This window comes from Scardinius erythrophthalmus (genome assembly GCF_964197995.2).
Source record: "Scardinius erythrophthalmus genome assembly, chromosome: 14".
NCBI lineage: Eukaryota > Metazoa > Chordata > Actinopteri > Cypriniformes > Leuciscidae > Scardinius > Scardinius erythrophthalmus.
Window position 1 is genome coordinate 1693286 of NC_138234.1, and position 13892 is coordinate 1707177.

Consider the following 13892-nt stretch of genomic DNA (forward strand, 5'->3'; position numbering starts at 1 on the left):
GTTGTTGTGTGTCCCGGCAGCCACAGACGAGCTGAACCGGCTGGTGTCCGAGGCCTTCATGACTGTCTTCATCAAGACCGTGGGCCATTTCTCAGAGCACGTCAAGAGCCGCCAGTTCCAGAAGAAGAGCTTTCTGAAGGCCGTGGATCATCGCTCGCACCTGAGCTTCATCAAACTCTTCATCCAGACGCAGATGTTCGACCTCTTCATACAGGACGAGGAGAAGCAGCCCAACCCCAACGGTAAGAACTAATGCTTCCAGAACTCTAGTTACTCTGGAAATAAGAGGATCCTCAGGTGAATCTGTGAAAACGCTGACGGCGTGCACATGCGTATTACGTGTTAAGTCTATAGATATGTGCGTTTGAACATATATGTATATATACTCAACCAAACGGATCTCAGTTTTTGGGTTCTTTCCTCTTTTATTAACCCTGTGATGCATGTAAAATCAATCCTTTTACTTCAAAACCATAATGCGTAATCATTCCCAGTGGTTTTATTTCATTGAAATGGTTTGCATTGGTTCCAGAACTATTTTTCCCATTGGTTTCTCCCATAGGGATTTAATGAAGTCTTGGTGAAAGCGTTACAAGTCAAGTCACCTTTATTTATACAGCGCTTTTTACAACACAGAGTGTTTCAAAGCAGCTTTACAGAGATAACAGGACAATAATGCAACAAAGTGTGTTTCTAGATGAAAATAGTCCAGCTTAAGTAAGTTCAGTGATGTTTCATTTTTTTACTTCCAGACTTTTGCGCTCTATTTTTCTGGGAACCAAATCATTTTATTTTAACCAGGAGAATCCCACTGAGATTAAGAACCTCTTTTGCAAGGGTGACCTGGCCAAGACAGGCAGCAGCATATAAAAATAATACAAACACATACAGACAAATAACACAGAAAACTAAAAATAGCTCTTCATAAAATCATTTTAAATCATTTTTACAAACATTTACATATTAAGGCATCTGCCTCTACGTCTTTCATTTTGGATTTAAATGCGTTTAGCAAGATTAATTCAGTGAGTTTCAAGTCCTTTTGCAAGAATGCCTTCTTTCCCATTTCCGTACGAGTCTTTGGCACAGAGAGCATAACCAAGTCCTGAGAACGCCCGTTGCTTTTCTGTATGTATGGAACACATAGGTAGCTTGGCAGCAGACCAAGATTTGCCTTATATATGAAAGTGTACCAATGACATAGCCTTCGCGTGGCTAGAGGAGGCCATCCAGCCCGAGAGTATAGCTCACAGTGGTGAGAATGTGTAATGAACCTCAATGAAGCATGGTAAGCTGTGTCAATCATATGAAAATTCTGTGCAGAAGTATTCATATATAAAAGATCACCATAGTCAGGCACGGATTTAGAGAACTTTCTCCAACTCCATTTCTTGTAATGTTAACTGTGACAGCAAAGGAGATCTATAAATGCACTATTTACAGACATTTTATCGTATTTTTGCGGTAACTTACTGGCAGCACTATTGCCAGTAAGTCACTGTAAGATTCCCTTTACAGTAGCTTACCTGTAAAATGTGTTTTACAGTATGATGCCCTTACCGCAATTTAATTTTACAGTATGATGGCCTTATTGCAATTTAATTTTACAGTATGATGCCCTTACTGCAATTTAATTTTACAGTATGATGGCCTTATTGCAATTTAATTTTACAGTATGATGCCCTTACCGCAATTTAATTTTACAGTATGATGGCCTTATTGCAATTTAATTTTACAGTATGATGCCCTTACTGCAATTTAATTTTACAGTATGATGCCCTTACCGCAATTTAATTTTACAGTATGATGCCCTTACCACAAGTTAATTTTACAGTATGATGGCCTTACCGCATGTTAATTTTACAGTATGATGCCCTTACCACATGTTAATTTTACAGTATGATGGCCTTATTGCAATTTAATTTTACAGTATGATGCCCTTACTGCAATTTAATTTTACAGTATGATGCCCTTACCGCAATTTAATTTTACAGTATGATGCCCTTACCACAAGTTAATTTTACAGTATGATGCCCTTACAAGTTAATTTTACAGTATGATGCCCTTACCGCATGTTAATTTTACAGTATGATGCCCTTACCGCAATTTAATTTTACAGTATGATGCCCATACCGCAATTTCATTTTACAGTATTATGCCATTACTGCAACTTATTTTTACAGTATAAAACAGTACTATTTTATTATTTATATTTTACATGAATGCTATTGAATTTAATAAATTTTAAAAAAGTGACTTGAGTCCATGTACATCAGCATATTCTTTATTCACAGTCACAATCAATTACATCCATTTTATTTTTTTATTGTGATGCAACATTAGGAAAGGCAGTTTTATTCATATAGCACATGTCATACACTTTGGCAATTCAAAGTGCTTTACACAGTAAGGAATTAAAATAATCACAAAATAAAAGCAAGGAAAATTAAAGTGCCCCATTATGGATTTTTGAAAATGACCTTTCATGTAGTGTGTAACAGCACTGAGGCCTCGTTTACAAGTGAAATGTGACCCAATTCCGATTGTTTGCTCATATGTGACACAGATCGGATGTGTTCTATGACAGTGTAAACAGGAAAAAAAGGCATGCATTCGGATATTTCGAGATCGGTTTCAGGCCTCAGTCATATTTGTAAATAAATCAGATGTAAATCGGATATGTGCCAATGCGACAGTCATGTAAACAGGCAGATCGGGTTTTCTGAGGCATTAGGCAACGTCTCCGCTGTTTAATGACGAGAGCAACCCCGACGCGCGTCTGCAAAGGGACGGATGGGCCTCGATTACACTGCAGGTCTTGATGCCCAGTTCTGATTTGTTGCCTATATCCGATTTTTTTTGACCGTCCGTTTACACGTTCTTTCAATTGTGACCCATATCCGATTCATGTATTTACATGCACTTGTTAATGCTGATGGTGAGGAATTACAGTTGCAACATCTCATAATGTCCCTCAAACTGAGTAGAGTATCACTGAGAAACACTGAGTCCTGCTCGAGTCGTCCTGATGGAGGTTCGGGTTGAATAACTAGTTCTTCCAGTGTTTCATTACTGGACTCACGTTCGGATTGATATGGTAAAATCGACGTCATCGTTCGTTACTGTGTTTAGTTTACGATGTAGGGAGTCACAGCCAAAAAACTGATCTGATCATGATACTTTTTTGTGTGCAAATAAATTATTAACACACATACACACAAACACACACAGACATTAATTAATTTAATAATAAAAAAAAAGGATGTCACACAGTTAGTGGTGTCCCCCTAGAGGTTGGAGGCCCCCGGGCACCAAATCCAGCCTTGACCATAGTCCAGAACAGATAAGAAAGCGGTGGCCACAAGTCGTTTTTTAAAAACACAACTTGTTTCGAAAATAAAAACCCAATTTTAGCCTCAGCTTTTTCACCAGGTACAGCACATGTGGTTTAAAAGTCAGGGAGTCATCAATCAAAAGACCCAGGTATTTCTAGGAGTTAACAACCTCTATTTCACCCCCCCCCCCCATAGTGGCGATCGGAGGGAGGCTTCGTGGCCGGGTCCTAGATTTAGTAAACAACATCAGTTTGGTCTTATCTCCATTTAAAGCTAATTTCAGCTGCATAAGGGTGTTTTGGACTTCAATAAACGCATTTTGCAAATATTCAATTGTGTGTACAAGAGTTGACGCACTGCAATATATGACAGTATCATCAGCATATTAACATTTAACACATTTTAACCCATATTGTTTATATAAATCATGAATAAAAGTGGACCTAATACAGAGCCCTGTGGTACACCCTCAGTGACTGCTACAGTACTGCAACATAGACCATCACGTCTACTACACTGAGACCGATCACTAGGGTAACTTGAGAAAGTCTGAGTTTCAAAACTTCCTGATTAACTGTATCGAAAGCTTTGGACGGGTCGATAAAGAGTAATGCCGAGTGTTGCTTCTTGTCAAGTGCAACCAAAACGTCATTTACCACAGCTGTGATGAAGCTATGTCTTTTTCTGAAGCCTGATTGCTATGTAGACAAAACGTCATTTGAGTATAAAAACTCCTTTAATTGATCACTCACAAGACCTTCAAGAATGTTTGCTAGTTCTGATAAATTAGATATTGGCCTGTAATTATTTAGAATAGCTGGGTCATCCCCTTTTAATAAAGGAAGAACAAAAGCTGATTTCCATATCCTTGGAATTTCCTTATTTTCCACTGTAAGGTCAAAAAGATATGCAAGAGGCACAGAAACAAAATCGGCTGCCAACTTCAAGAAATAAGGATCAGTAAGGTCAGGTCATGAGGTTTTTCTGCAATCCAAGGCTTGTTGAACTTCCTGCACTGAAAATGGTACGAAATGAAAAGACTGATCAGCATATCCTGTCGTGTCAGTACAGGGATTCACAGACGCAGAACAAGTAGAATCAGACAGAGAACCTGAAGACGCTCATTAAAACTGTTCAAGATCTCCATTTTGTCATGAACAGCAACTGAATCCTTCATAACAAAGATGGGCACCACTCGCAAATTTTTGCTAACAGAAAGGGATTTTATGGTTTTCCAAAATCTTCTGGGATCATTTAAATTTTTAGTGGTGATATACAAGTAATATTCAGATTTGGCAGTCTTAAGGCGAGACACTACAGGTGAATAGGGTAAAGTTTTTAACTAGCAGATATCACCATGAAACTTTCCCAGTTGATTACCTACATTAAGATAAGAAAAAATGTATTACAAGTTTTCGGTAATTTAATGTTTAAATATGCGAATTAGGCAATATCTAATTAAATATGCGCTAATTTGCATATATTTTAAAAAACGAAATCTGAGTATTGGATAAAATTCATTGTGTTCACATATTAGATGGGAAAAAAATTACTGAGGGATTTATGGATGTCTACTTTTGTTATCCTGTAAATCAGAATATACTGCCAATAGCCTTAAAAAATTATTTTCGCCATGTTTTTTTGGAATAAAATGTTATATAAATCAGGCTAGGAATAATATATTTACAAATCCCTCTGTAAATGTCTTCATAATATAACTAGGTACAAGACTGGAGAGTTTGGTGTATATCGGTGCTACTGAAGTGGAGATTTCAGAGAGAAAAGTCATTTTGAGAAAACGGGCTTTAAAGATTTATCATCAGCCAATGAGATTGCGCATTCAGCCCTTTTACTTTCACGATTGGTTGCTGCTAAAAAGGAAATGACCATATTTGGATCCGACAGCATTGTACAGGAGAGAGAGCTTTCTAACGGTGTGATGACAGGGAGCAGCGGGAAGATTAACAAGGCCAACTTTTGTTGAATTTATGAGAAATCTACAGACGCAAACTGACAAAGTGTAGTAAAATAAAGACCTAAATGTGTATTTCTGACTTTTTTTCACCACAAGTCTGAAAGAAGACATGTTATTGAAGACAAAAATCTCAAAATTGACCAGTAAAAAACAAAACGATGTTTTTGCCTGCCGTGTCTCGCCTTAATAAAAGAGGTGCATTTGTTTCTTAGCTGTGGAAATGCAAGCCAGTCAGATGTAGAACCTGTTTTCCTTGCTTTTGCCCAAGACAAGTTACGTTTATGAATAATTTCTGCTAACTCTGTGGAAAACCAAGGGTTATCTCCACATGCGGGATAAGCTCTATTCTACGCCAACTGAAATGAAACAAATCATGATAAAAACCCCTTGTTCATTAAAATGTTTAAGATTCCTCTTACGAATGACACGTGATTTTGATTTAGGGACCTTAGTGTTCCTGATGGCAGCCACAACACAATGGCCACTTATGTCATTGCAAAAAACACCAACAGATGAGAATTTATGAGGAACATTAGCCAGAATCAAATCAGTTAAAGTAGACTTCTCCGGGCGTTTAAGATTCGGATGTGTGGGAGAGTTGATCAACTGTGTAAGAGTGACAGAATCACAAAAAGATTTAAAATCATCATGATCAGATAATGTTTTAAGCTACAATAGTTTCACTATAATTGAATCTACTTAAAAGTTGTATCAGAGACTGTAGCGCGTAATCTGGGGCAGATGGAGGTCTATAACACCCAACAGCAGTTACACTGAGGCCTTTAACAATGTCAATATTTACTGCCAGAAACTCCAGTTGTTTGCAGATTGATTCAGACGAAACTACCCTGACGTGAAATATCGATTTCACATAAACATCATAACATTCGTGGAAGGTCTTATTTTTATAACCAAACACTAATGTTCCCAGAATGTGAATCTGGAAGCCAAATACATACAATTCACAATAAAACCTAAACAGGACAGACGTAAAGAATTAGAGATGCACCGATACGAAACGTTTGGCCGATACCGATAATTCTTTATATTTAAAAGCCGATATATCGGACGATAAATCTAAATATATTTATACAATTTATATAATTTTTGAGAGCCTGATTACAAAATCAAAAGTCTCATCGTTAAAATCCATGTCCCAAACACACCATTATGATGATGTTCTCTTCTCATTATGATTTTATGTAGCCGATATGACAGATTTGACTTTTTTTAAGTGATTTCAATCATATTTCAAGCGATTTAAAACCATCATGTTGAACAGTGCTCATCTGAAGAGTCTCAGCTGGAGGAAATAATACTTTACTAATCAGCTTTTATATATCGGACGAATGTTCTGATCGGGCCGATAATGATTTATAACGTTAAAAATGAACATATTTCGGCCGATATCGATATGGTGGCCGATATATCGTGCATCCCTATTTATCCCTAAGTATTTGACCCTTGGATGTAACATCACACCCTGAATGGTTAATGAATGCCCTTTATATGGTTCGGAGGGTTAAACATGGGTTCTGTTTAGTTCCAGAAAAGGTTCTTCTTTTGATAAAGACCAGAGAGGCCAAAAGAAGAAGCGTTTAACCTTTGAGGAGAACAGAAGAAGCTTTATCGTGTGTGTTGTGCTTCTCTCTCAGGGTTCTTTCAGCGGAAGGTGTGCGAGCACCGCGAGAGGAAGAAGAAGGAGAGGATGAAGGACCGCTGGGTTCGCGGTGTCGTGGTGTGAACGCTTCACTTCGCACGAGACTTTTACTCAACAATCAGACAATCGCTGGTGAATATTTAATGCTGTTTATTTGTGTTGTGTTTTACTGTAATAAAATATAAAGTGAGTCGATACAGTTTCAGTCTGAGTGAGTCTCATATTTCACCTCATTAAAAGTTATACTGTTATACAAATACATTATTTTCAGGACAATTAAACACATTCTAATTCACGTCTGGCTGTTTTACTTTAGTCTTTTTTAATATTGTCAATGATGATTCTCATTAGTTATTATTTATTAGTGCTGTGCAACGATTAATCGCATCCAAAATATGTTTGTGTTTACATAATATGTGCGTGTACTGTGTATAATTATTTTGTATCTATAAATACACACATATGTATGGAAGCTTGTTTCCGCCGGAGTGAAAAATAAAAAAGGTAATTGCGACTTTTTAATCTCACAATTCTGACTTTTTACCTCAGAATTACGTGATATAAAGTCGCAATTGCGAGAAAAAGTCAGAATTCTGACTTTATAAGGCGCAATTACGACTTTATTTAACGCAATTCTAACTTTATATCTCGCAATTCTGACTATTTCATGCAATTCTGACTTTATTTCACGCAATTGCGACTTTTTCACGCAATTCTGACTATTTCCCGCAATTCTGACTTTTTCACGTAATTGCGACTTTTTTACGCAATTGCGACTATTTCATGCAATTCTGACTTTAATTCTGAGAAATAAAGTCAGAATTGCGAGATGTAAACTCGCAATTGTGAGATAAAAAGTCGCAATTATCGTTTAAAATGTTTTATTCTGTGGCGGAAACAAGCTTCCATACATATGCATGTATATATTTAAGAAATATTTGCATGTATATACTGTGTGTATATATATATATATATATATATATATATATATACATAATTTATATTATATATAAATATTTTATATTTAAAAACACATTTAGGCATGTTTGTGTATTTATATATACAAAATAATTCTACACAGGACACACATGTAAACAAACTTTTATTTTGGATGCGATTAATCGTTGCACAGCACTATTATTTATATGAATAAAAAATATTACATGAGATTCAAATGTATGGATTTTGTTTTAGAGGAGTGTGAAATATATCCAGTGATGTTTTTACTCCTAACTCAGTTTTAATGAGGCAATATGGCCTTTTTTACAGAGATATCAAAAGTACAGATCAGACTATAAAACATGTTTCCAGCAGAAAAGTGTAAAATACCTGCATTAAAATCACTGAAGCAAACAGAATATGCAGAGAGTTCATTTCAGACGGTTGTAAAACGCTGAGTGTTAGTATGAAGAGTGAGTGGTGTTTCGTCTCGAGCGCTCAGATGCTGCCGGCGAGGAGCGGCGACGTCTCTGACGGCCCGCGGGAAGAAACGGGACGGTGATGATGCGAGTCGTAAAGATGGTTGCTCTGAAGCTGCGCCTCGGCTCGTAGATTGATCTTCTGCGGAGACACACACACACACACACACACACACACACACACATACGTGTGAGACGCGTTCAGAGGGTGTGTATCGTCAGATGTGAGGTGCCTTACCTTGAAGTCTCGAATGTAGGTGAGGAAGAAGCTGACGAAGGACAGCGCGAGAGACCACTCAGAAATGGTGCTGATGATGTGCGGCGTAAACCCCTGAAAAACGACACGACACACACAGCTAATGCTACGGCTAGGGTTGGGAATCGAAAATCTAAAATACTTGAGGTCAGGAATCAGATACTTGTAATAAAATATAAATTTCGATTCCTCTTATCGATTCCTTTGAGCATTTCAATATTACTTTAAACCATTGAAGCGAGAGACTCTGTTTTCTGTGTTCATGTGTATCAGTGTATCGGATCCGTGCAGCTCTTAAAGTGACAGCAGCATAATATTCCTAATATAACATAATATATATGCCGTCTCTATAATAACACTAATATTCCTGCCGTCTCTAATAACACTAATCAAACAACAGAAGACAAAGAGTAAATCACTCGTTCTTCACTGAATAACTTTTGTAACTATTTGTAATGTATATTTTCTTTATAAAGTACAGTGTTATTCTACATTTTATTCCAGTTTCTGAACCTGAAAATCTTAAAACCTTAAAAATCAATCGTATATTTGTTCAGTTGTGTCTATTTGTTACGATTTGTTAATTTTTTATTTGTTCTTTTTTTAATCACTGAGTGTTTGTTGTCTTTAATAATGCCTGAAGTTTATATTGTTTTGCAATAAGACTTAATGTGAATGATATCTAAGTTTTTTTTTAATACCATATTGGAATCGAAATTAGGAATCGATAAGCAGAATCAAAATCGGAATTGTTAAAATCGAAACGATACTAGCCAGAAAGTTTGACTCACGGGTTCTCCGGGCGTCCAGTGGAGCTTCTTGTTGACTTCGACTCCGGGTAAAGAGCTGTACATGATCACGGACGACACGAACACTGACCGAATCAAGGAACCAACCACATTCAACACTAAACGCTACGCTTCCCAGCATGCAGCGGGTGAAGGATACTGCTAATGATGCTGGCTAGCGTCCAGCCGCCGATGCTCAGTCGCGTCCAGAACACGGCTTTGCTGTGGACGTGCGGCTGCATGAGGAAGGACAGCAGCGTCTGGACGAAGACGTAGAGCGCGCCAACGCCGAACGTCAACACGGCGCCCACCAGATGCATCGAGAACAGAGTGGTTTTCTGGGAAAGACAATTTGTACATTTGAAATGAGCGGAGGCTGACCTAACACAAACATCTTTTTAATGTTTCCTTTCCATCACACTGCGAAGAAAACTGGCCAACCAATCAGATTTGTGCATTTGGACTATTTTGCTAAGCGACAGCGAATAGAAGAGAAACATCACAAAAGCGTAACATCAGAACCTGCAAAAATTAGACCAAATATTCCTGCCGAACATGAATTTCTGTATTTGAACATTTTATTTGGTTTTCAATTAAATCTGCCAACCAATCAAATTGCGCTATTTTTTCCCAAAAGCAACTCGTTCTCTCTTTGTTTTATAAATTTTTAATAATATTTTTTTTACTTTTTCAAATCAACTGGTCTGAACACACGAATCGGATGCGAATAATCAGACATTTTATTATTTTAATTTGAATGAACGGCGGTTAATGCGTCCGACACAAACATTTGCATGTCATCAATGCGACAGATTGACTACGAAGAAAATCGGCCAACCAATCAAATTTGCGCTATTTTTCCCGGAAACGGCTCTTTCTGTATTGTTTGATAAACATTGTGTTTCGCATTTTTTATTGGTCTGAACACACGAATCGAATGCGAAAAATCAGACCGAATTTTAATGCCAAATATTTTCGTGTTGGTGCGAACTGGCGAATATTTGGTGCGAAAATTCTGAGCGATAATCATTTTTATTTAAATAAAAGGTGGTAAACAGAAGAACCGAATGAAAAATCAGACCAAATTTTCATGTCGAACATTTATTTCTGTATTTGAACATTTTATTTGGTTTTCAATTAAATCGGCCAACCAATCAAATTGCGCTATTTTTTTCCCAAAAGCAACTCGTTTTCTCTTTGTTTTATAAACACCATAGCAAATTAAATTATTTGAACAGTTGTTTGAAAACATGGAAATACTGTTTTTTGAAGTTTTTTTTATGAACAGGTCTGAACACACGAATCAGATGCGAAAAATCTGACATTTTATTATTTTAATTTGAATGAACGGCGGTTAATGCGTCCGACACAAACATTTGCATGTCATCAATGCGACAGATTGGCTGCGAAGAAAAATGGGCCAACCCGATCAAATTTGCGCTATTTTAATAAAATGCGAAGAAAAATGGGCCAACCCGATCAAATTTGCGCTATTTTTCCCGGACACGTCTCTTTCTGTATTGTTTGATAAACATTCGTTTTTCGCATTTTTTATTGGTCTTAACACACGAATCGAATGCGAAAAATCAGACCGAATTATAATGGCAAATATTTTCGTGTTGGTGCGAACTGGCGAATATTTGTCGTGAAAATTCTGAGCGATAAACATTTTAATTGAAATGAACGGCGGTAAACAGAAGAATCGAGTGAAAAATCAGACCAAACTTTCATGCCGAACATTTATTTCTGTAATTGAACATTGCGTTTGGTGTCGTCAATGCGACAGATTGACCGCGAAGAAAATTGGCCAACCAATCAAATTTGCGCTATTTTTTTTCCAGAAGCGACTCTTTCGTTGTTTGAAAACACGTAAATATAGTTTTTTTGCATTTTATATGTATTGATCTGAACACACGAATCAGATGTTTGGATTTAATAGCAAATATTTTCGTGTTTGTGTGAACTGGCGAGTATTTGTTGCGAAAATTCAGAGCGATTTTTAATTTAAACGAACAGCGGTTAAATTTGCAATAAAACTGGCCAGCCAATAAGATTCATGCACTTCCAATAAGATTTTCACGGCGAACACTCGTGTTTATCTGAACATCATAGCGCGCGTACTGTACGTACCTGGAAGTTTGCGACGACGCACATGCCGAACGAGCTTCCGCAGCCCAGAACCAGCCCGAGCCGATTGAGGCGGTTCAGACGAGTGTCGTCCTTGTCCATGAGGGCCTGGAGCTGCTTATAGCGCACGTACATCGTAGCGACACCTGCAGGAGGACACGCAACATTACACCACTGAAACACTGCGTCAGCGTGAGGTCATGTGGGTTTCCGTACCTAAGAACGCCGACACGTTGAGCATGAGTCCAAACACGCATCTCTCCGGCGCGACCGTCCCCGTGTCACTGCAAGCACAACACCAATCACATTCAGAGGTCAAAGGTCAAACCGTCACATGATGAAGCGTCTCTTCTGCTCATTAGGGCTGGGCAAAAAAAATATTTTTTTTTATTAATTTTTTTTTTTTTTTGTGGTCGTTTCAAAATCGATTCTCAAAGGCCACAAATGGATTTTTTTTTTCATATTTATTTATCGTGTTTGATCAAGGCATGAGTAAAATTTTCAGCATAAATTTTTTCATCTTGCATCAAAATCCTGTCTATTCATTGTATGCATTTAAAATATAGAGTTGGGTTCTGTGTTAATGTGCCTAAAATAAACAGAGTTTAATATACAGGTTTGTGGCTCTTAAGTTCTTTTTATGAATTAACCACTTGTAAACTTATGTTCACTGTTCTTTTTTTTAAATAAATATAGGATTTGTATTAAATCTATTTTCATAGAGTCAAATTGAGAATCGAATCGAAAATGGAGTGTAGAATCAAAATCAATAATCGAATCGAACCGAGAGCTTGCGAATCGAAATGTAATCAGCCCATCTGAATGGATGCCCAGCCCGTGCTCACCTGATGTAGGGCACCAGCGGGTCCACGTGTCTCAGGACGACGGCCGTGATGTAAGCGAAGATGAAGGTGGCGGAGGTCCAGATGACCAGCGCCACGGGCAGAACACACAAGCCCTCCTGAAACCACCACATGTTCCTGAAACACACGCCTCGTAATATTAGAACCGGCCGGTTCCTCTTCTTGCACCCGCAGAGAGCATCATGGGTATTCTGGGTGAGTTTCTGCTTTTAACTTCTGCTGTGACGGTCCAAACTGTTACAGTGTACATGTTAAATAAAACAATCCACACACTAAAACGATATATACATTTGATATAGTCAACATTTGAAGGGGATCAAAAAAGTTCACCAAAGTTGTCCTAAGACAAGAACGGGTATTGATCAAAATTCATGTATAACTTTGAAAGGTTTTGATCCACTTCAAATGTTGACTACTGTGTATATACTGTGTACTACTGTGTGTGTGTATATATATATATATATATATATATAGCTGACACCAAAATATGAATATTGTAATCAATCAGATTCAGTACCATGGTAGTACCATTGTTTGGTTATTTCATGTTAAGGGTGCTTAAATTCTACAAGTTTTTTGTAAGAGATTTTAATAAACCAAAAGGTTTAATTCATTCAAATTTAAAGCAATTGTTTCGCTACAGATTTCTTTGGTTTCACTTTCTATTCCATATAAATTAAGTGACGTTTTCTGGCTACTGTATTACTACTAATGTCTCATTCAAATCTGTCTGTAGTTAAAAAAAAATCTGATTTAAATGTCATAATTATGATTTTATATCATGATGAACCGTCTGTGAGGAACAGCTTTAACTTACCTGTCAATCAAACAGCTCGATGATCATCCCTCAGTCTGAACCAAGGCATTTTAAATCCCCTTTGAAAGACTTTAAATCTTGTTAGTGGTTATATTTCAAACTTTAATGTTTTTATGTCCTGTTTATTCGTTATTCACTGTTTATTGTGTCCCTGTTTTCCTTCCGTTAGTCGTTCCGCGCATTTCCGATCAAACTCACGAGACTCGCGGAGAACCCGGATGTGGAACATTTCGGCGGGTCGCCAGCGCGGGAAAAAATCCTCCTCAACACAATAGCCTACTGTGATTTTGGCAAAATATTACGTACACCATTTAAGATTCTTAAAAAATAAAACAACTCCTTATTTTCATTCATTTATCGGCATATATTGTAAAATGGGAAAAGATAGAGAAATATTTTACTAACATAAAGTACTGTGGTGGTTATTATTTTTGGAAGCCCATTTCAGCCACATAAGAAAACCTTTTTTTAATCATAATTATGACATGACATGAAAAGTAGAAATTAGTACTTTAAAAAGTAATAATAATCTTGATTTACTATCTCATTTATGACTCTATGTGAATTTACAACATTCATGCTCAATATAAACTCAAGTTTTTAGCTATATAGCTACACTTTATAGCTATACTATTACATCTTAATTAGGCTTT

At 37.1% G+C, this 13892-nt stretch overlaps 2 protein-coding genes across 3 annotated transcripts in view; one reads left to right on the forward strand and one right to left on the reverse strand.

The window, feature by feature from the left end:
* The window catches only part of dennd2db (DENN/MADD domain containing 2Db), a 20271-nt gene extending 13007 nt beyond the window's left edge, over nt 1–7264 (forward strand). The window contains exons 13-14 of the mRNA XM_081383847.1: nt 21–242; nt 6966–7264. Of these exons, the coding sequence (XP_081239973.1) occupies nt 21–242; nt 6966–7054 (311 nt within the window). The 3' untranslated portion in view covers nt 7055–7264. The remainder of the gene's footprint in view (nt 1–20; nt 243–6965) is intronic.
* Nucleotides 7106–13455, reverse strand: dram2b (DNA-damage regulated autophagy modulator 2b). 2 transcript variants are annotated; one of them, XR_014031463.1, is made up of 9 exons: nt 13240–13446; nt 12405–12539; nt 11776–11843; nt 11563–11705; nt 9593–9770; nt 9436–9518; nt 8627–8719; nt 8106–8530; nt 7106–7337 (listed from the first exon to the last, which is right to left on the reverse strand). XR_014031463.1 is itself a non-coding variant. In XM_081383848.1 (8 exons), exons 2-8 carry the CDS (start codon nt 12533–12535, stop codon nt 8408–8410), a joined length of 819 nt encoding a protein of 272 aa, XP_081239974.1. In that variant the 5' UTR covers nt 12536–12539; nt 13240–13455; the 3' UTR covers nt 8055–8407. The 2 variants fall into 2 exon arrangements, 1 of the variants encoding a protein (XP_081239974.1); XM_081383848.1 differs by lacking the exon at nt 7106–7337 and having other exon boundaries at nt 8055–8530; nt 13240–13455.
* Between the last annotated feature and the right edge of the window lie 437 nt (nt 13456–13892).